This window comes from Zosterops lateralis (assembly GCF_965231275.1).
Source record: "Zosterops lateralis genome assembly, chromosome: W".
NCBI lineage: Eukaryota > Metazoa > Chordata > Aves > Passeriformes > Zosteropidae > Zosterops > Zosterops lateralis.
In genome coordinates this window covers 18,171,963-18,195,020 of record NC_139801.1, presented here as the reverse complement: position 1 = coordinate 18,195,020, position 23,058 = coordinate 18,171,963, and the positions used below count along the sequence as shown (strand labels likewise).

The window sequence follows — 23,058 nt, the reverse complement described above, 5'->3', positions numbered from 1 at the left end:
TGTTGGTTTCTGGAGTTTGTTTGGTCATGGACACAAAAAACCACGGAATAACCCCGTATTTGGGGAGTGGTCCCAGGGATTTGAGTGGCCCATTCAGTGCAGGGGCTGTTGATGTCACCCATGGACAGACAAAGTGGTTTGAATTATCTGATAATAAAAAATAAAAGTGGATTTTCCTTGACATTTTATGAGACATTTGCTTTTGTTTCTGAATCAGTTTGGGGTTTTAAGCAGTTTGTGGGATCATATCCCTGTCCATCATTGTTTTCCCTAAATAAATCCAGAATCACAGAACATTTTGAATTGAAAAGGACCTTAAAGCTCACCCAGTTCCACCCCCTGCCATGGGCAGGGACACCTTCCACTGTCCCAGGTCACGCCAAGCCCCATCCAAAGTGGCCTTGGACACTTCCAGGGATGGGACATCTCAACAAAAATTCTATTGTAACTCTTGGAAAGGAAAATTTTCTAACTTGTTGCATCCCTCAAAATAAATGAAATATCAAAGCTGAGCATGCAATGCTGGAAAAAAGTAGTCTGAGTAGTAAAATGTTTCACTCTATTAAAACTTTTTTCGTACCACATGATACAGATAATTAATGTTTTTGTTGAATTTGTTGAATTTTTAATCTAGCAGTGTTTCTTCAACATAAGTAAATACACTGAAGTATTTAAACGATTTTGAATTCCAAGGGATTTGACACTCCCAAGTGTAATTTCAGCCTTTTAAAATTTATAAATATTTTATAAAAATACAGAATATATCACAGTTTAATTACTTAGGATGACTTATCCACTCTCTGAGAAGTTTTCTATAATTATTATCCACTTTTATCATAGAAAAAAGTTGTTATATCAAGAAAGATTTTATCTACCTCCACAGTTTTATTTTATTTTATTTGCATCTTCTTGTTTTCTTCACTATCCTTCTCAGCCTAATAAATGCAAATCAAGGACCTAATTTGCATGCAATAATTTAATTTCAAGCCCGGTAAGATGACACTGTTAAATGTTAGCACTGTGTATTTTTACTAGCAAATTCTTAATCAGCCACATATTTCTGCAGCAGTGAATTTCAGCTAAAGTCAATGGGCACAGATTTCTAACTGCCACATAGAATTTCAGATTTCTTCCTGACTGACCTGCTTAAAATAATTAGCTTTTTTCCTTATGCTGAGCTGACAGCTACCTGGGAAACAGCAGGTGCTCTCAATGTTAATAATGCTGTGCAGCCCAAGGCCTTTTTCCTTAAATTCTTAGCATAAAGAAGATTGCAGCAAAGTCATATTTGTTGAATAAATTGTGAAAATGTTTCAACTTAACAGAATCAGAGAGGAAATCAAAATACACAAAGCAAGGAAGAGAGAATTAATGTTGTATTTTCCCAGAGGCTTTGGTTCACCAAGTGCTTGGCTTATGCTGATGAGATGTGTAAATGATTCCTGGTTAATGCTTGGGTATGAATTAGTGATGACCCAGCAAAGGGATCTGTGAGAGTGAGAGGAATGTTCTCCATGGCCTGGGGATAGCTCAGCACAGTTCTTGGGTGGAGAATCCTCAGGGATGGGTTTGACTGGATCAGGACACACTCTGCTCATGCTGCAGGTGATAAAGTGCCTGTAGACAAACAGGCTCTCTCTGAGCCCCTGGCAGAGGAAAGGGCACCCACAGGAGCGACTCTCTCAGGGAATCTGGGAAGTTCCTGGACCAAGCCACAATTATCACCTTGTCTGGTTTTCCCCACAACCACGACCACAGGACTTCCTGCTGGCCCTTCCTGGTTGCCCTCACTCCCATCATGTCACTCCCCCCCTTACGCCTCCTGAGCACTTGCACCAAACTTTACACCAGGTTAGAGGAGAAATTAGGAAGAAATCCTTGACTGTAGAGATGGTGAGGCCCTGGAACAGGGCCAGGTCCAGACAAGTTGTAGACTTTCCATTCCTTGTTCAACACCAGGCTGGATGGGGCTTGGAGCACCCTGGGATAGTGGAAGGTGTCTCTGCCCATGGCAGGGGATGGAACTGGATGAGCTTTAAGGTCCCTTCCCACAAAGGATGAGGCAGACAGCAGAAAGTCAGGCAGGAAAGTTCTATTTTAATATTTCTGACTCCATTTATATATGCTTTTTACAGAAGGCAAAAGATTGGCTACACAGGTTGCCACCTCTTCGACCTCGTAGGTGAACACCGCCATCAAACATATTTCTCCTCCCAGAGGAGAAATATGTAAACAAAGTAGATAATTCTAAATATATACATAGTTTGCATGAAGCTGCATGAGAATCTCCACTACACAATTGCAAACACTTACAAGGCAAGAAAACTTAGGGTGACACCTTCCAACCAAAACCATTCCAGGATTCTCTGATCAGAACTTTCTACTGAGTAAATCCATATGAAGTCTTGGCACTTCAGTGCAATGTGAATCCACAGCATACACATGTTTAGAAGAGAAGACAATTTACCACTCAAAAAATCAGTGCTGGTTAAAATATTTTGTGAAAATGAGTTTTGAAAGCTGTTTGCTACTTTGAGTATGTCCCAAAGAAGTAAACTCAGTATCCTGACAGGCATTGCACAGTTTTAGAGAGCTCTGAGGTATGACAGGGTGTTGGAACCCTGGACTCCAAAAATATCAGGCTTTCTGCTTTGACAGGTAGTGACCCTCAGAGGGGTACTGCCTTTGACTTGAGGCCATGGGAATGGCTTCCAAAACTGAGTGATAGCACTCAGAGTATGTGTGTGTAGTTGTATAGAAGTGTGTGATGTCACAGGGTGAAATATTTAAGGTTAAGGGTTTTAGGATATAGAATAGCAATATATATGTATGAGACAATATGGAGGGATTTGGGCATTGCCTGGATCCTTCTTCGCTTTCTTCTTCCTCCTTCTTCTTGGGTTTGGGTGATCTTTTCTAATTGGTTGGTGAAAGCTGCATTGTGGACAATGAGTGATCTTTAATTGGGTTATAAATAAAAATAACTTAGGTGTCTGGTTTTAACTGGTTTTGCTTATTGCTTAAAAGTCCTTGAAACAAAGTAGAAGTAGACATTTTCTTGTCTTGTTAGACAGAGCTCACACACGTGAAGCTGTACCATAGATAAGATAATAAACAACCGAGTCCAAATGAGATACCATCGTGTCTAGAGTCTTCTGTCTGACCTTGCTAGAGCTAACACCTCCACAACAGGGCAGGAAGGTTACATTCCAGAGGGAAGCACATGGAGCACTCCTGAAGACCTCGATTCCATCATTAAAAAGACTTTTTCCTTGTATTTTTGTAACAATTATCTAATGATTTCCAACCCATATGCTTGTACCAGATGTCTGAACCTTCACAGGCCAAATCATATTTATTCCTTCAAACAAACCACTTCATATTACTTAATAATAATTCTCAAGATCATTATTATCATTTTCATCACTTCAAATCCAAACACAGGAAATGTGATGAATAACACACTTAATTTTTTCCCCTTTAATAATGGGCTCTGTGTGTGCACAAAAGCACTTCAATTTGGAAGATGTGATTTCCCTGGTGAAGCCATTGCTAGCCAGATCTTTCCTGGAGTACTTTCCCTGCACTGTGGAATGAATGGAATTCTGAAGTGCAAGCACCCATAATGAAACTTTCCTGTACTACAGATGCTTAAGGTATTAATTGCCATTTCTTTGCATTTCGCTGTGTCTTCCTGTCATCAATAAGAATTGTTACTCTTAAAACACTTGTGAAATACCTGCAAAAGACTTGTGAAATACCTGTAAAACTCAGAACCTTTATTTGCATTGTACTTGGTTTGCACTTCAGCCTCTAAGAACTCTTTCTGCCCCTTTAGTAATCCAAGAACGCCCTGAACAATGAAACACTGGAGTTTCACTATATTCCAGAGCCAGAAAAGAGTTAATAGTGTACAATGTAGATAAGGTTGTCATTACTCTTTGACAGTAAATATTACTTTGTGCCAGGTTACCCGATCTGATAAGGAGCAGAACCTCCCAGCAGCAGGATGCTGATAATGATTCTGCCTTTACCCAGTGCCTCTCATCTCAGCAGCTCTGAACTCACTTGCAAAAGCTGCACATAGACAATGTCATCCCTTCCTGAAATGCAGCACAGACTGGAATGTGGTTGTCCATTAAAACAGGAGAGAACTGTTCCATACAGTGAGAACAGGCAGTGCAGTCCTCCTGCCAGGGTCTGCAGGAGGGGAGCAGGCCAGAGCTTTTTGTTTTTCAAAGCATTTTGACTGCTTTCCATCAGCCCAGTCTGTTGGAATCTGTTTGGATCACAATACCATGCACTTTGATCAGGGTAAAAATGGAAATACCACCATGATGGCTTGCTTTAATACAAATTTAGAAAAAATACCAGTTTCTGAACTGTAAATCCCATATTTACCTTTACATTAGCATATCCATTTCCAATTCCATGTTCTGCAAACCAGTGTCAGCACATCTGTACATAAACATTGCTTTTCACTTTCATAGAATCACAGAATCCCAAAATTATTTGAGTTGGAAGGGACCTTAAAGCTCATCCCTCCCCCTCCCATGGGCAGGGACACCATCCACTATCTCAGGTTGCTCCAAGCCCTGTCCAACCTGACCTGGGACACTTCCAGGGATCCTGGGGCAGCCACAGCTTCTCTGGGCACCCTGTGCCAGGGCCTCCCCACCCTCACAGCCAGGAATTCCTTCCCAATATCCCATTTAAATTTCCCTTCATCTTAATGCCATCCCTCCTGTCCTGGCACTAAATGCCCTTGTTTAATTAAAAATTTCAGTTACACATTTGCCTCTGTGTCTTTTATCAGAAGTCATTGCAACATTTGTCCATAGCAGTCCCAGACTACCATGTCTTTTTTTCAATTTCTAAGATTTCTAGGGAGGTTTTCTTTCAACTCCTCTTGGTATCCTCCTCATCTATAAGGATTTATTGATTTTAGAGACAAACCAACAAGTAAAAACACAGGAGTGGAAAACAGGAATTGCAAAGAGGCAAAATGGAAGATAATGGAGGTTGGAAATGAGGCTGGCTTTAACAAACCTTTCTTTACTAAACTCTGCTTTAACAAACTCTGCCTCTTTGCTAGCTAAAATTGGTTCTATCAAGACAACCCTTGGTTGATCCTCACAAATTTTAAAAAAAGAAGAGACTATACCAGTGCATGACTGCACTGTGATCTAAACTGTCCCTCAAGAATATTTCCTAATTAAACTGCTTGATCAGTTTTATTACCTTAATCAGTGCAGCCAGCCTGCAGGAGGTACTGTTATAAATGCAACGGCAAATATCGGATTAATAAAAGACAATTTATTAATAACAGAATATCGAACACCAGAAAAATGAGAAAACCACAAAATAGGCGAATATCAGTGCCGTGCTGGGTGGACAGGGGTCCGCACACCAGGGTGCAAGACGCCCAAATCCACGCCGGTGCAGCTTTCAGTCCACCGTTTTATAGGATTTTTCTGCCCTTAGGCAGTCCAGGTGTCCAGGGTGGGCTGAATAGTCCGAATTTCTTTTCGATGGCCTTCCTGGATCTTGTCAAGCCCCGTTGTTCCATCCCGGGAAGGTTCTTTTCTTATGTCAATTTCACAGGTCAGTCTTATGTTGATTTCAGTTTGCATGTCGTGCCAGGGAGTTGATGAAATCTGCATCGTCGTCAAGAAGGAATTTCTCCTTGCATTGGCGAGGAAGTGATTCTTATCAAGGTTGGCCAGAGTCTTTGTCTAGTCTGATGATTCTTATCCTGTTTCACAACTGAAGCCGTGCAGGCTGAGGGGGGGAACGGTTTGCTTTACATTTTATTAACATTGCTCTTATTATACATCGGATTATTATTTCATACATGAATTTTTACCCCAAATTTATCACAGTACTGACACTTCAGTATCAAGGCTCCTGCTCTGCAAGAGTGGATTTATTTTCAGAGCTGTCCCTCTCTCTCTCACCAGACTGACTTTTGGGACAGATTTACCTGTGTGTGAGGTTCACTAAAATTAGCTTAGCCTCAGCCAGCTTTAGGATACATATTTGTTATATATTTTATATAAAGTTGGCTTTTCGCAAGATGGGTGCTATATAGTAAATAATGTTGTGGTAAGGATATAGAATATATATATATAGAATATAAGTTTTTAATTCTGCTTTTAGAAAAGTAGGTATAGTGGTAATAACTGATGCAATATGCTTAAACTGTCTGTTTGGTTGGGATAACATTCAGCAAACATGTAAAGAGGACCCTCCTATTGATACACTACCTATCAACATCTACCACCTGAAGAAAGCACGGACCAAGGCCCAAACTGGACGCGATAAAAAGGACACAGCCACGAAACACACATGCTCTAAAAAGGCGGACCCAAGGAGGGGCCATGCAAAACAGTTCCTGGAATATGGAAACTAGTTTATGGAATTTTATGAATATTCATATATCGATGTAACAAAAAGAGTATTTAACGAGCGTCTCTGAGAAAGCAAAGTGTGGACTTGGCTGAATGCCAAGTCACCCGGCCGGCCGTAATTGGCTTTTTCTTATCTCCTAATTGTCTTAATTATTTTTATTAAACATAGTTTTTTTAAATTTACCAAAAAGTGAACCTCGTTTTTCACAATTTTGCAGAAAATTTTAAACCAAAAAATGCTCTTCTTGTTGTGCTTTATGGTGCAAGGTGCACTGACCCTCATTGGGATTGAAAACAACACAGATCACAGTGCATCCCAACTGTAAATACTATGGAATTCCTAGTTCTTCAGGAAAAATCTCAGTTAATGTCCCATTCCTAAGATTATTACAGGAGATTAAGGAAGACAACATAGTTTTTTTAAATGCACAATTTCCAGTACATTGGAGGCATCATGTGAATTTATCTCAGAGCATAACTGATCATCCGGATATGCAAATCAAGATTATTTGCCAAAAAACCTTGACTACAGGAAGTAGTAAAATGCCCTTCAGACCAAAATAATATGAAATAATCTTACCTTCAAACTCCTCTGTTTTTCTTGAATGTTTTTTAGAAACCTTGATTAATGTTAACTCTTAAAAGAATCACAGTTCCTGTTTTAAACTCTACTTGACCAATATTTTAACATATGCACTACATGGTACTTTTTTTTTTCTTCTGAGAAATTTGTGGGTTTTCTCTGCAGTGAATCTCAATTATGCAAATTCTGTTATCATTTTGGGAATGCTTAGTCATGGGGCTTCATTACCATGTTTTTGGGGATGGTAACTGTGGAGTAGAGAAAGACAGTGGCTCCAGAAGAATGAGTGATGGTCTGATAATCAAATATAAATTATTCTGGGATATTTTGAACTGTTCCAAATTGATAATAATTACGTTATCAAGCATGGATGCCTACTAGGGTTAACCATAGGTGCAATTTATATTTTTCTGCTCTTCCACCACTGTTGGTTATTTCATGATGAGGACTGTTATATATTATATATATATAAAGTAATTTGTGCTTAGAAATTAAAGAATCTAAAATTGGAAGCTTGCAAGGGACTACCAGGGAAGGCTTATTTGCAACTGTGAAGCACGGACAGCTCTGAGGAAAAATACAAATTTACAACAGAAAAGAGTTGCCACAGTCAGAGATGGATCATTACCAGGGCTGGGTTGGGCCGCACCTGGGTGATTGATACCCGATATGCATCTGGGATAAGACAATCAAAGTCATCAAGAGTGTGCATCCCAATGCCGACTTCTCTTAAATCGAATCAAGCTCTTGTCCCTGCCCGAAAACAGTTTCAGAAAACAGAAATCAGAAAAGAAGACACATGAATATGCAAACTGAGCAAAAGTGGACAAAGAACCCTGCCTTAGGGGAAATAAACTGTATAAAAACTGGCCCCTCAGCGGCCGGATTTGTGAATGGGGAAGGATGGAGGCCGAACTGAGGTTCACCCAACGCCAATCCCGGAATCGGCATTGCCCCTTTTTTATTGTGGCTTTCCGCGATCGCTTTTTGTAGCGAAATAAAATTTGCTTTTGATTATTAATCTGACTACCTTGTTTATAACAAGGACAAACAGAGACTGTGCCAGGATGGCTTTAACATTGTGCTGTAAGGTTTAATTTAGTCCTTTTATGTGACAGCCTGCCAGTTTGCAGGCAAAAAAATTGAAATATTGTCTATCATTTTCCTGTGGAAAGATGGGATATCAATGAGATTTGAAAGAATAATTTGATGAGAATTTCAGCAATTCGAATCAAATATGAGGGTAAAAGGAAAGCAAAGAGCACTGGGGTGAGTCCTGACAGGCTGACATTGCACAGAAGAACTGGACAGCTTTGTTTCACTTGGAATTCCAGCCTGGATGTCCTGACATGGAAGCTGGAGAATTGTCAAACAAAGGTTATGTGGAATTAACTCATTCCAGAAGCCAGGATTCCTCATCTACTATCATCCTTTTATTGTAAAAGTTGATAATAAAAGAAAATGGAAATATAAGGTTTTAAGAAGAAACTCTGCTGGTTTGATACCAGAGGAGACCTTTGTTGGGGGTAAGGTTTGTTCTTTTTTCTCTAAAGAATTTTTCCCCATAAGTTACCAAGGAGACTAAGTGTTGAGTACTTAAAGGGTGCTTGACCAAAACAAAGAGGTGGCCAAAGCTCGGGGGAAGGGGGGGAGGAGATAACGCAAGTTTTGGGGGAGGTAAAGGACAGAGCTGGAGGCAGCTTCACTCTCTGTTTTTTCGGCGTTTGGGAGAGAGAACGGCTGGATTGCTGCTTGCTGCGAGAGGAGTTCACTATCGCTGGAGGGGTCCAGTCCTGGGAAATCTACCATCATCTGCTCCCCTGCCCTGGAATTCTGAGCTCCTCTGCTGCCCTACTGGAGCTGGGCCAGCCCTGCCCCGCCATTGCGGCTTCTTCAGTGCTCCTCTTTTTGCTACAGTGTGACCCTGCACCCCTCTGCCCTGCTGGGACACCCTGCCATTCCAGTCACCAGCCTGGGACTCTCCACCATTCCAGCTTGGTGCTCTGAGGGTCCTGCAGGGGCACCGAGACCAAACTGCCCTGGGTTTTGTGAAGCAAAGCCCTCAAGGTCCTTGGTACTGTTTTGTTATTAATGCTGTAGTTGTTTTTGTTTGCTTTGTTATACATACTAGTAAAGAACTGCTATTCCTATTGTGAAAAACGAGGTTCACTTTTTAGTAAATTTTAAGGAATATGTTTAATAAAATAATTAAGACAATTAGGAGATAAGAAAAAACCAAGAACGGCCGGCCGGGTGACTTGGCATTTAGCCAAGTCCACACCTTGCTTTCTCAGAGACACTCGTTAAATACCCTTCTCGTTATATCGATATATGAAATTCCATAAACTAGTTTCCATATTCCAGGAACTGCTCTGCATGGTCCCTCCTTGGATCCGCCTTTTTAGAGCATGCGTGTTTCGTGGCTGTGTCCTTCTTATCGCGTCCAGCTTGGGCCTTGGTCTGTGCTTGCTGCGGGTGGTAGATGCTGATAGTTGGTGTTATCAGTAGCAGAGTCTTCTTTACATGTTCACTGGATGTTATCCCAACCAAACAGACAGTTTAAGCAGCTGCTACATCAACTACTCCCTTTATATCTAGTCTTACCAATAGCAGAAATAAACTTATATCTTTATATCCTTATTATGTTATTAATCATATAGCACACATCTTGCGAAAAGCCAATTTTATAATACACACATATAACACCTATCCTCAAATCTTTGCCTGAAAGCCTCTAACTGCAAATTTATAATTGGAAAAGGGGGGTGGGGAGGATGGTGGTGGTTTACATTCTCCATTCCAAGGGAAGCTTTCCCTGGCAGATACCTGTCTTCCTAAACCAAGACAACCTTCTTAATGAAGAAACTACAGAACTACCTTCAGATAAATAAAATGTAATGGGGGACACACAAAGAGCCATCCACAGCAAATGGGGAATAGAAAACTCCTTTCCACACGCTGAGTGATATTGATGGCTCTTGGAATGATTCACAGATTGAATTAAAACACTTTCATTTAAGGATCATTTGAGCAATTTGGTTTCTAGTTAAAGCATTGCCTCATTGCTGATATGCAAATAATGATTGCTGCTGCTGCCACAAAAGGCAATGATAATTTTGCCTGAGAATTTTCAGATAAAGAAGAAATAGTTAATATGATGTCCCACTGTATCTTTTAGGCTCACTCTATCAGCAGGTAATGTCTGCCTTAGCAGAGTTCCTAATGTTTTTAAGTCCACTTATGAAAGCCTTGAGAAGGGTTTTCCTCCATTTTCTTGATAAAATTTTAATTTTTTTAACTTATCCGTTAAGTTTATCTTTCTTTTTCTATCCTAGGTGGAATTTTTCTATCTATTATTCTAATTTATCTTTTTTATTACTCAGATGATTATTTGCTACATTATTCACTAGATTCATTCTCCAGGATTTATTTCTGCAAGAACAGCAGTGCTGAGCTACTGTCTTAACTGGATCAATTTCTTTTTATGTGACATACAAGTAGTGAATATCCTAAACTCTGTTAGTTCTGAACTTCTCTTACACTACTCTACCTGTTCCCTCCAACCACATGATACAAATGCAAATTTCAAGGGTTTTTTTCTCTGCTTTGAGAAGTGTTTTTTTCCCTCTGTAAACTACAAAGTTGTTTTTTGTAAAACTAAGGGAATTTCTCAGTGTGGCTTGGAAATGAACAATTGAAATCTCTTGACAATGGGCAATTAAAATCTCTCCTTAGTGTTCTGTAATTGAGGGCATTTTAATGATGAGCTCATGGTTGGTGCTGAGTGATCAGTAACAGATGCTTGAAGAGGACTCTTCTCGATTTAGCAATGTGCCCACTGCAGCACATTCCTGTGTAGTGTAAGATCATGGAATTCCAGTCTGGTTTGGGTTGGAAAGGACCTTAAAGCCCATCCAGTGCCACCCCTGCCATGGGCAGGGACACCTTCCACTGTCCCAGGTTGCTCCAAGCCCTGTCCAACCTGGCCTTGGGCACTTCCATGAATGGTTCACCCATAACTTCTCTGGGCAAACTGTGCATCCCTATCAACTGGAAAGGATTTCATTACTAGATACCACTGTTGAACCTCCCTCATGTCTCCCAGGGAAGCAGCATTTCATAGTCTGAAAGAGAACTGAGGAGCATCCAGGATATCCACAGATTTTAACGGAGAATCAGTGAAACAGCAACACTTGCCTTCTTCCAGCTGCCCCTTAAAGCTCCCAGGAGCTGTGCTTGGCTTCTTGAGGCTGTCTATTGTCACCTCCCCTAGGATTTTGGATGCACTTTGGTTCCAAATCACTGCAATCCTCTCCAAAATACTCAAAGCTAGAAATTTTTGATGTTAAATGAACAAATTCCTTCACAATCTAATGTGTATTGTCCATCTCATTATGAAAAAGGCAAGAAAAATGCTGCTGGAGAAAAATGTGAATAAACAGGAGAGAGGAAAAAAGGCAATGGGGGAAGCTGGTGGAGAGAGAGAGAAGTAAAACATGCTTTAATTCAGGTGATCAGTGACATGTCTGAGCTGTCAGGCTGACACCCCTGTCTGCCTGCACCCAGAGAGAGTTTTCCATGTAAAAGAAGCAGATGTGCCAAAGGAATCCTTTCTAGAGCTGTAGTAGTTTCAGCACACTTATACAAAACACATTTTCTGCTTTAAGAACACCTGCAATCCCTACAGTTTTTCTAGGGGTTTTTTTGATGCTTAGAATGAAAAAGATGGACATGTTTGTAGGGAATAAAGCTGAATATATTTTGTAAAATTACTGGCTGCTACATTAAACATGCCACCTACATTCGAAATAAAAATGCTCCACAGTCTTTTTATAATTTATCTTTGCTGGAAAACAGTTGGTGGAGAATTTGAGTAGGAAATCCCAAACATTGCATTGACCTTGAATCCTCCTGAGCACTTCTCTGCAGAGGGTTAGCAAGGATATGTTTCAGGAGCTGTTTGAGTGTTAGTTAATAAGAAATAATTTCATTTTGATTCATCACTATAGACCTTCTCAAACACAACCTCCTAATTTTTTCCTCTCTCTGAATTCCTTAATAGTAACTCCTGAACTTTCCCTTTCCAGCTCCTGCCCTCTCTGCAATGGCATCAGGGAAGAGAAAGTCATGTTTACTAAAAAACCTAAACTGCAAAACTAGCAATTTAAATTAGTAATGCAAAGCAGTATTTAGAGGATCAAAATCACAATCAAAATCTACAAAATCACTCTGAGTGGAAAGGATGAATGTAGATTATTGCTCAGCAATATTTGATGCTACAGTGGTTTGTTCAGTAAAATGTTTCATTTAATATCAAGAGTGTCACTAATTTCAGCAGCAGAGCCACAATCTCCATTTCTGTCAGTGTGGCAGAACAGCAGTTCTGAAAGAATGGCATTATAAGGTTAAGATATGCCTTTTTTAGCTTTGAGAGCTTTGTAGGTGCTAAAACAATTTTGCAAGAAGACGAATCACAGTTTACTTTTTGCTTTCCTTTTTTTCCTTCATTGCAAACAAAAATGCAAGACATTGAGCCCATCAGAATGAGAGGAAATGTTTTAGGCAGGAATATTCCTTTACCCAAACATCGAGCTGCCTTCCCATGGGTTCTGAAACAGGATCTGGAACAGTGCTTTGCCTGGCACTCCCCCACCTAGGCAGTGTTTTCCATTCACTGACATGATATTCATAATGTATTTTTCTGCACAATGCAATGTTTCTCAAACTGCCTTCCAATCTAAGCAGCCAAGAATCCTGTAGCACTGAGATGTTCTGCTCTTTTCCTAGGAAATCCACATTTTACAAACTGGTAACAGCATTACGCACAGTTCTCAGTGTTATGGTGCATGGGCTGATGTCAATCCTGACAAAGGAAGGAAAAACTTAGAAACTGGAATGAGTGGGGCAAGAAAGTCTGGGAAGAAACTATGAAAGCATCTTATTGCTGAGCAGCATCCAGTGTCTTTGCAATTTCCTGACATACAGCACCTCATTTAATGTGGTCTGAAAGTGTCATCCACAGGAGCAAATTTATCCTGAATTTTGCTTCATAAGATGAAGCACTGTGAAATAATGGAGAGCTGGAGAAGGTTGAACTCTTCTGAATTTGCGTTGCCACTCTGCCCTCCTTAGGATGGTCAGGACTGGGAGAAAGTTGGGGATTTTGCATAATTTTAACACATGGTAAAGGTTACAAGGCACAGCAACACGTGGCACATTGTCTGACTGCTAATATTAAGCTGCAAGACAATAAAGCAAATTTCTTCACATAATGACCTGAAAGATTAGTTACACTTAAATGTGACTTGAGAGACTTTCATTGAGCTCGGACTTTCCTTTGGGAGCAGAATTACATTTCTTAAAAAGGTCTGAACGTATCTGCTTTATAGATAGGGAAATTTCAGAATACAGTCCTAAATAACCTGATAATTGCCATTAAATTGCTAAATGTTGCTGAAATCTTTTATGGAGATAATGCTATAGAAGAAGATATATAGACCAGTTTCTAATTGGTCTGAAAAGTGGAGTTAGTGAAGATGAGGTAATAGTGATAGGGATGCAGAAATACCTCAGCCAAAATAATTTCCATAGAGAATTAGAGATAGACTTGATTTAGGGAGGTCTTTGTACTAAATTTTGCTGTGGACCAGCTGGTAATGACCCCAATCACAGTTGCAGTTACTGGTGGTTTGAATAAAATGGGCGGAGATAATATTAATCTCCTTAAAATGCCTTTATTAATCAGCTCTTACAATGGTTGCTCGAGGGGTTTTTGGCTGCCCGTGCGCCATGGAGGAGGAGGGTCTTTTCAGCTGTGCTGCAGGGAGTTGAGCAGTTGAGAACCCGCCCCTCGCTGGGAGTGTTTCCAGAGTTCTGAATTGCTTTTGTTTTCTTCGGGGGTCTCACTTCTGGTTTTGCACTCTTAAGTTACAGCCAGTAACAAAAACTGGAAAAATCAGTTCTCCCGATACTTTAGGGTCTACATGGCTCAGCATTGGTTCCTGTGTGTTTTGATTTTACTTAGTTTTATTTTTATTAGGGGTTTTTGGTGTTAAAAGAGTCCCGAGATGCACCTCGGGGTCTTTGATTTGCATGCGGGGTCGGCCTTCGGGCAGCAGGGGCTGCGGGCTCTTATGGCATTCAATATGGCGTCTTGGAGGTTTCGGGGCTGGGCAGCACCAGGGCTGTTAGATGGGGACGGAACGCGGCGGGCGTGGGTTCCCCTTTCTTGGAGCGGGGCAGCGGTCTGGGCGCGCTCGGGGACGTGGCTCTGCGGGCTTGTGGACGCGCTATCCAGCAGTGGCGGCTGGCCGCTTGTCGGCTGAGCCACGTGCGGGCTTTGGGGTTTTTCTGCGACTGGACTCGGGCCGGGCGGGCAGCTGCTTGGCGGCTGGAGCCGCGCTGGGGGGGGCGGCTCCGCGGGCTCCGGGATTCCCCGTGCCGGGCTTGGGGGGGAGCAGCCGGTTCTTTCTCTCTCTGTCTCGGCGGCGGCTGGCTGCGGGTGGCTTGGCAGCTGGAGCCGCGCCGGCTTCGGGGGGGGGGGCGGGGAGCTCATGGTGCTGGGCTTCTTTGAAGGGAACCGGCTTTTCGCTTTTAAGGTTTGTTTTTAAGGTGGTCCAAGGTCTGGGGGGTGCAGACTCCCCCTCTTTCAGGGCGGCAGGCAGCCCACTTTTGGGGTCTGGGGGAGGGGCCTGCGGGCGGTTTCCAAGCGACCAGGCAACTCCCCTCTTCACTGCCCCCCCCCCCCTCTCTAGGGGGGGGCACGGAGGTGGCTTTTTACAAAATAAACATTTAAGATATTAATACACTTATTATATGACAATTAAAGGTTTCAGTTTTCCAAATTTCATTTTTTTCACTGGGAGGACACAAACTGGAGCCATGGGCTCAGCAAAGTGTTTCGTTGTCCCTCCAGGCTGCCAGTGGTGCAAAAAACTGAATTAAAAGTGGTAACAGTCAAAGTCTTGAGGGCACTGGCTCCTGGTAATCCTGCCAGTCTTCTGAGCTCTGTTTGCTACCTTAACCTCTGGGGCAGGGAGGAATGGGACTTTTGGGAATGTTGGTGGAAGTGGCACAGGTCTGAGTTTGCTTCTGGGGCTGCAGCTCTGCTGATCATCAGCAGCTCTGCTGTTCTCCTTGTGAAACACAGCAGGAAGACTCCCAAGCTTTCGACATTTGGACATCATCTCCCATGGTTATTCTGGGAAATATAAACTGTGAAATATCCAGTAGGAAGCCAGAGCTCTAATCTCTTTGGGACTTTTCACATTTCAAAGATGAGGGTGATTCCCATGCAAGAAACCATCCCAAGGTCTTGTCTGAGTTGGTGGAAGCCTTGAGAAGACATTAGGTCACTCTGCTGGGGACAGACTGGGCACAGAAACCCTTCCAGAGGGATGCTGGAGCTCTTCTCATTTGTATTCAAAACCTCCTACAAAGAGAATGGCCCAACCTGCCCGGACAGCTTATTCCAACACTTAACTGTGCTGAATATTGGGAACCTGTTCCTTGAAATCTGGCCTTTAGCACCTACATTGCAAAGCTGTCAACTCTGAGGTGGGCGCTGCTGACCCTTTAAAAGTGAACAGTTTACAGCACTCAAGAGTTGTTCAAAACATTCCTTACTAAGAAGCATTAAAGTCCAAACCTTGTGAGAGAAATCAGGGAGGAATTGCAGCCAGTTCTGATTCAGTGACTTCCTAGAGAAAACTGTAAATGTGGTGCCAGTGGAACACAGGAATCCAAGGGGGCGCCACAACAGCAAATTGTTTCAGCTGTACAATTGGTGATAGCAGAAGGAAAACGGTGAAACCTTTACTTTAGAACAGCTTGGAAATTGAACTCCAATTCTGCATTTGTGGCTCGGATCTCTCCCAAATCTATTTGTCTTGGGAAAGAGCTGAAAAGATGTTATAAAATCTGCATTTTTCTAAATAAGGGATGACCTCTGTTATCTACTCCAGTTTCAAAATGCATCTCATGGAATTGTGTTCCTGCATTATGGGATTCCATGGTCAGGAAGGGGGATCAGGGAAGCCAAGCATCACCCAGCTCAGCACCTACAGGACTGCTTTGGCAGTGGATCATAATATTCAGCTGTGTTTCCAGCACGTTCTGAGATCTGATAAATATGATGTCCTGCAAAGAGAAGAGACTCCCTGGCTGTGACACATTGCTCCAGCACAGGTAGTGAGCTAATGGGAAGTAAAGGAAGAGGGAGAGGGGTTTGCCGGAGCCTGGTGTGATGTGAATGTTAACAAGTCCTCTCACATCATCAGCTTCCCTGCTCTCCACTCCCTCCCTCCCTGCCTTTCTCTTTTATGAGCCAGCCTGAAATCAGGGAATTACATGCTAAGGAAAACCCTTCAGCTAAACATATAATTATTCTGCACAGGATCAGTGCAGCACAGTTAATCAGTTTACCAACTGATTTTTTTTTTTTTTTTTTTTATGTCTACATCTCCTGTTGAGGGTGCAGAAATTCTAGATTTAAAGTGGAAAAAAATGTCTTGTAGTTATGAAATGAGTATCTACAGCAAACCATTTATTAGGAGAGAAACGTCCACTGCAGGCTGTTTTGGCAGACAAACCTGTCAGTCCCCAGGACTTTGAATCACAGACACTGTGTGGAGTTATTACAGGTACTTAAGGAATAGCTGGTTTCCCATTTTAATTTTCATCTGTTCAATAACACTGCATTCTCTGAAAGTCGCAGCTGTATTTTCATTGCATTGTATTTAATTTCATTACATTTCCTTGGACTGCTTTGAAAAGTGAGTATTTATTTGGACAGAGGTGTCACTTCCCTGTAAATGAGTTCACATTTTAAATTACCTACTTGTAAACTGCTCCCCTTGGGAAGTATATCTCCAATGCTCTTGGTTGTAAAAGTACAGAGAATTCCCTTCAGATTTTGCCTCCAATGGAAACACAAACTCTCACCCTATTGTTAATACAGTAAGGCATGCTAGCTCCCCTCTATACCCCAAATCCCCAGATTCTGTATAGGACTCCCCTGCTCAGTGCACACTGAAATAGAGGGGTTTGGTTTGGAGTGTTCACTGAAAACCTGCAAAGCGTCCCTGAGTTTCACAGGGAGTTCCAGCGCCAAAAAGCAACAAAAATCTCCAGGTAAAGCACTCCAGATGCATATCTTGGAGGGCAGTTTGCCATTTACTCACATTAATATGTTAAAACTAATTGTCTTTGTTTAGATAGACAGGTATCTGACAAGGAAGATTGGAGTCTCCCTTGGAATGGAGAATGTAAACCCCCCTCCCCCCTTTTATTCCAAATTATTATAAATTTGCAATTAAAAGGCTGTCAGGCAAAGATTTTGAGAATAGGTATAGCAGTTCTTTACTAGGGATATTAAAAATACAAATGTAGTACAAAAGAATAAGCAAACAAACAAGAAATCCTAGAAAACCCTGAAAAAGTCAGAAATACAACCTCATGCCCTGTTGGTCAGGGTGTTGAAAAACAGTCCAAAAGTCAGCCCTCCCGGAGTGGCAGATGTGGTCCTGTTGGAAGCAGAGATGATCCTGTGGAGCCAAGGATCCAGATATGGGACTGGCCTTCCTCTGTGAGTCCTGTGGGAACACTGGATGTCTGGTGACACTTGTGGCTCCTTTTTATCTAGGTGGAAATGGTTTGTCTCCTCTTCCCTGGGTAGAGCATCTCACAATGGGATGATGCAATGTGTAATGTCATTGGTGAGTGTCCTGGGTTGTAGTGTAGGATGTACACAAAGTATTTATTCTATCACCATCTTCATGAACTGTTAAACCAGGTGGGGCAGTGTTCTTCCCAGGCCCCCTGCCTTTGGGGTGTCTTCTGTTAATGGCCCATCAACCCCTTCCCCATGACTCACAGGTAACTCCCTCCAGGAGTTATCTCTGTTTAATGGGCCATCAAGAACCCACTTCACACTCATCATCCCATTGTGAGATGCTTCACCCAGGGGGAGAGCCAAGCATTCTCACCTGGATATAAGCTGGGATTTGGGACAGTACAAGTAGCCCTTACCTACTGGATTCCCAGAGGAGCAGAGCTATCAGACCTTTCTACAGGATCACTGCTTCAGGAAGACCACCTCACCTGGACTGCTTCCACCATCCTGCTCAGGTTGTATTCTGACTCTGTCAGTGGTCCTTTGTGTTATTGCATTTATTTTATTTTATTTTTACCTTTTAACCTTTCTTCTTATTAAATTATATCTCTGACTTGGAGCCTCTCACTCGTTTTGCTTTCAAACCATGACAGTGAGCTTTAATGGCCCATTAACAGAAGATATCCCCATGGAGGTAATGGGAGGGTGGAAAGAGATAAGAAACAATGCCCCACTCGGTTTTAACAGCTGGCTTGTTATCAGAAAGGCAGCTGCCTCCTCCCTCCTGGACTTACAACAGAGAAAGAAAAAATACCTCCCCAACTGGGTTTCAACAGATGAAATAAACTTTTTTGTGTGTGTGTGTTTGTTTTGGTTTTTTTGTTTCATAACCCAAGACAGTAATCCAGGAAAAACTGACCAGCTAGAAACCACTCTGACCCTGAAAGTACTGGGGACCTTTATGGGTAAAGTTTGTTTTCCAATGGGGCCACCATGGAATCTGAGCAAAGCAAAGATTTTTCCTAAAGTACCTTTTGGGTTCATAGTACACATCCACAGGAAAAGAGGTAAGTCATGTAAGAAATGGCTGTATACCAAGGGAAACACCTGAAAACCATCTGGAGATGTTTAAAATTTTGGAAAATTTGGAGGAAAAAAAAGAATACTGACTAAAAACTGTTGTTAAAAAAACCTTCCCAAATAATGTTGTCAGCTCCTTTAAAACCTTCCCTTTTAACCACTGTGCCTTCTGCTGTATCTGCTAAACTTTACAAAATATTTTTGTATATAAAGACAGCTTCTTTAACACAAAAGTATGCCGAGTTTTAATTTCTCGAAGCTCTGATAGCCTCAGGAATTAATTTCTCCGGACTTGCACGGCCTTTTCAGGTTGTCCACTGTGGGGGCATCCGTGGACAACAGGGAGAGGGAACTGCAGACCTGAGACACTTTTGAGAGAACACATAGTTTTATTGCAAAGGTCATGGGTAAAAAGGACCTTGCCTCCAGCCACCAGTCTCGGCTGAAGGGAAGCCCCAAAGAGAGAGGGAGAGAGAGAAAGAGGATGAGCTGTAAGAGAGGTGGCAGGGGTAAGGGAGGTGAGTGACGTAAGGTAAGTGGGCCAGGTAAGAGAGGTAAGGTAAGAGAGGTGAGAGCTTTGTTACAATACATTGTATCTCCTTTTGTGTTGAATATTCTAATTTACATTGACCAACCAGCGCAAGATACAAAACCTACAGACTTTGCATACAGCCTATGAGAACTACTATATTACTATATCATCTTATATTCTAAACTCTAAAGACTACTTTCCTTATCTACCTTTTCCCTGATACCTTGGCAGGGTGGAGAGGGGCTACACCCTTGGGTCTCTTAGTGTCCCATTGTTTGTTATCACTCCACCCATCTTCTAGCTAATCACTGTCTTCTTGCCTGCCATGCCTACATCTCAAAGCTGGCTTTCATTTCTATTTCACTCACAGGTTTTATATTTTTAGTATTTCTTGCCAGGCAATCATATTTGTAAGCTTTTCCTGCCTCATCTTTCCCAACAGTCCACACCATCAGATGCAGTTGTCTAATTGAATTCCAGCTGAGTGCGTTCCCAAGAAAGGAACTGTGGATAAATACAAGATGCCAACTTGTCATTACAATGTTCCTTAAAGCCTACCAATTTTTACTTTTTTGGCAAGTAACATTTCTTAAAGGAAAAGAACAGAAGAGTGTCTCCTCTTGAGGGGGGAGGCTCAAGCTGCAGCTGCTGCTCTCATCGGATGCTGAAACCAGGACACATTCTGGGGACCTGGGTCTCAAGCCATTAGCATAATTTTCATGGCTTCCTTCCATCTTCTCTACAGTTACCTGATGCTTCTGGTACTCACTGCTAGTTAGTTTCAAAACATGGGCTTTGCTAACAGATTTTAGAAGTTCTAATGGCTTCAAGATATATGATAAATGCAAGTTTTAAAAGCGTGTTGCTATAATTTCCCTGTGAAATATGTTATCATTTACAATCTCCACAAATATAACTGTCTACATATTTTAAGCCCCCCAAAGGTATATTACAGTGGCAATATTCGTTCCACTGTTTATTAACATGTTGCTATCTACAGTGAAGATAATACTCATTCCTAAAATGGTTATTTTTTGAAAGTGTCTTTAATTTATCTTTTAATGCTGTGAAAGAAGTGGCCTTTCAGGATAGAAGAAGTACATAAAAACTACCTTATCACTGAAAATCACTGCCTGTGCAGACCTTTGACCTCCCTGGCACATGGATTTAGCAGAGTGACTGTAGCCAACAGAACTGAGCTCCACAACACATGTAAATTACAGGCAAACAGTGGCCATACTTGGGCAATTTTTGCCAAGTAAGGTAGTTACAAGTAGTTTTAAACTGACTTGGGTCTGCCATTTATGTGGATTAGGTCTTTTCTTTGTCTGCAACTGAACAATGCATCTGCAAAGGTAAATGCTGGGGTAAAAAGGAGGCTTGTAATATGAACGTGGGGAAAATGGACAAATGTGCAACTTTCCTGTTTGTGGATGTACAGCTCACATTACCAAGGAAAATATCAACATTGTGAATACTTCAGTGTTCATTGCATTATCTTTATTTACGCTTGAACACAGAGGCACAGCACTGAGAGTGCTGCCTACTCCAGATATCCCTGTGGATGGTGCACTGTGCAGTCTGGTATGGAAATCCAACTGTCAGGCAACTCCAGACATTTAAAAACCTGCTGCTTTTATGACCTTCCTCCACTGCACATCATGGATTACTGTTCCCCAAGATGTAATTAGTTTGCATCAGAAAAGATAAAAAAGTAGCAGGAAGTATTTTTAAATTTAGCAACAAGTATTCTACACACTTTGACAATTTACATTATAATTCAAGTAAGGAGTTAAAATAGCAGAGTGATCCGTCCACTTTTTAACTCTTTTATGTACTGAGAATGAAGGTGTGGATCAGAAAACTCCTCTGCAAATACATTAGGATTTGATATCACCTAATGACATTGGAGCCTGGGAATCAATCCTATATCTAAAGGTGTAGGATCCATCCCAATGACCTGCTTAAGCCCTCCCAATTACTCCGTTCCCAAACACCTGAGAAACAAAGTACATACATTCCCCTAGACACCGTTTGCTTCACAAGACTCTGTGCTTGTAAACGAATAATTAGATGTTAATGGCAACGTGTCTGATGAGCACCAAAACAGCCCAATTTCCGCGAAGTGTGGAGATGTAGCTTTGCAAAATGAGATCAGAACCATTCCCTTATTAATGAGAATACTTTGAAAGCTTTAAGGACATTCGAGTGGACATCCAATTCAACCCTCCCACAAGTTCAGCCATCACATTACAGGAATCATCAGTAACCTACACCCCAAATTTGCACCTCTTCTCCTTATACAACAGAGATCCCCCGTGGCAGGAATTATTTGTCTCAAAGACAGACAGCTCATCAGAAGCACTGTATAACAACACTAATGCATCCCACTGTGGGAATACATTCTCCCCCCACTCCGGAGAAATTTAAACCACTTATCATCACAACAATCCCTCACCCTCCCATCCATCCCGGTCTGTTTGCAGCACAGCCGAGCACTGTCAGGCAAAACATGTCACAGCTGACGGCTGTGTTGTGAAACTGCGAATGTGCGGGGAAATCATCATTCCTGTCAAGTTATCCCGGCGAGTTTCCCCGCGGAGCCGGGCTCAGCCCTGCGCCTTCCCACGGCTGGCGCGGACGCGGAGCCTCGGACATGCGGCTGGGCAGCCTGGGCAGGGCAGGACACGTCCCTGAAGGAGCCTGGACAGGGCAGGACACGTCCTTGAAGGAGCAGAATGCCTCAGTCCAGCCCCTGGCTCCTGGTGCTCGTTGTAGTAGCCAAAACTACAGACAAGCGCTGCACAGACACTGCATCAGATCACCTGATATGAGCAAACCAGACCTAATCAGGGCAAATTTAAAGCAGTCAAACATCCCGACGTTACCCTGTGCGAGGCATAATGGACCCGTGAGACACAAACACTTTCTGCCTGCATTGTCCAACAAATGCAGTTGATCCCCCGCTCCGTTGTCGGCAGCAATTCCCACAACACAGTACAGCTCAAGCAGCGTCTCCTCAGCCCTGCCTCTAACAACTACTGGGCAAAGCAGCACAGGGATGATCAGAACTGAATAAACTCTTCCCAAAACAAAGAATGCGAGAGCACGGATACAAATCTCTAGGATCCAATAATAATAATACACGGCAATAAACGATCCTACCTTTCATCCAATCCACTACTTGCTTGGGCGTCCACTTGCTAATAGGTTCCATAACGAGAGCCATCATTAGATCACTTTATCATTCACACCAAAATCAGGGGGAGAAGGAGAGAAAAATTGGATCAGAGCATGGTTGGGCTACGAGAGCTGTCGGATTTTACAGTGCAGTTCAAAGAGATGATGCTTTGTCCCTCCAGGTTCCTCTTGCACTGATTCAGTAATGTATAAAATTGCACTGCTTGATCAGCTCTGGCACCTCCCCCACTGCACACAGCCTGCAACATCCGGAGCACCGAGCCAGGAAATGGTGCAGTACAGACTTACTTACCAAAGCCTCTGCCCGCCCAGCCACCGGCACGGATAAAACATGGCATTACACACAGAGCAATCTGCGCCGGAGCTGCTCCGCACGCCGCGTTTGGAGGAGCCGCTTTAGTCCAATGAGCTCTGGGATCTTCATCAGGGAAAATGTCTCTACTGTAACTTGATAGCAGATTGCCTTGGCTTCATTGTGAATATGCTGACTGTCACGGCTTAAAGTGAAGATAGAAACGTCAGGATATCGCCTGGCATCTGGCGAAATGCTGAGCATCTCCATCTTTACAATGCAAAATGCTGCTGTAGTCTTGTACTATGTAATCATGTAATTCAGAATGCCAAAGACAGTATGAAAAGT

At 42.3% G+C, this 23,058-nt stretch overlaps 1 protein-coding gene across 1 annotated transcript in view; it reads right to left on the bottom strand.

Annotated features, from left to right (window-relative positions):
• Positions 1 to 22,751, bottom strand: part of LOC310922088 (connector enhancer of kinase suppressor of ras 2-like) — a gene marked incomplete at its 5' end in the record, with an annotated part of 327,314 nt that extends 304,563 nt beyond the window's left edge. The window contains 2 exons of the mRNA XM_083882408.1: positions 22,383 to 22,456; positions 22,711 to 22,751. Of these exons, the coding sequence (XP_083738534.1) occupies positions 22,383 to 22,456; positions 22,711 to 22,751 (115 nt within the window). The remainder of the gene's footprint in view (positions 1 to 22,382; positions 22,457 to 22,710) is intronic.
• Between the last annotated feature and the right edge of the window lie 307 nt (positions 22,752 to 23,058).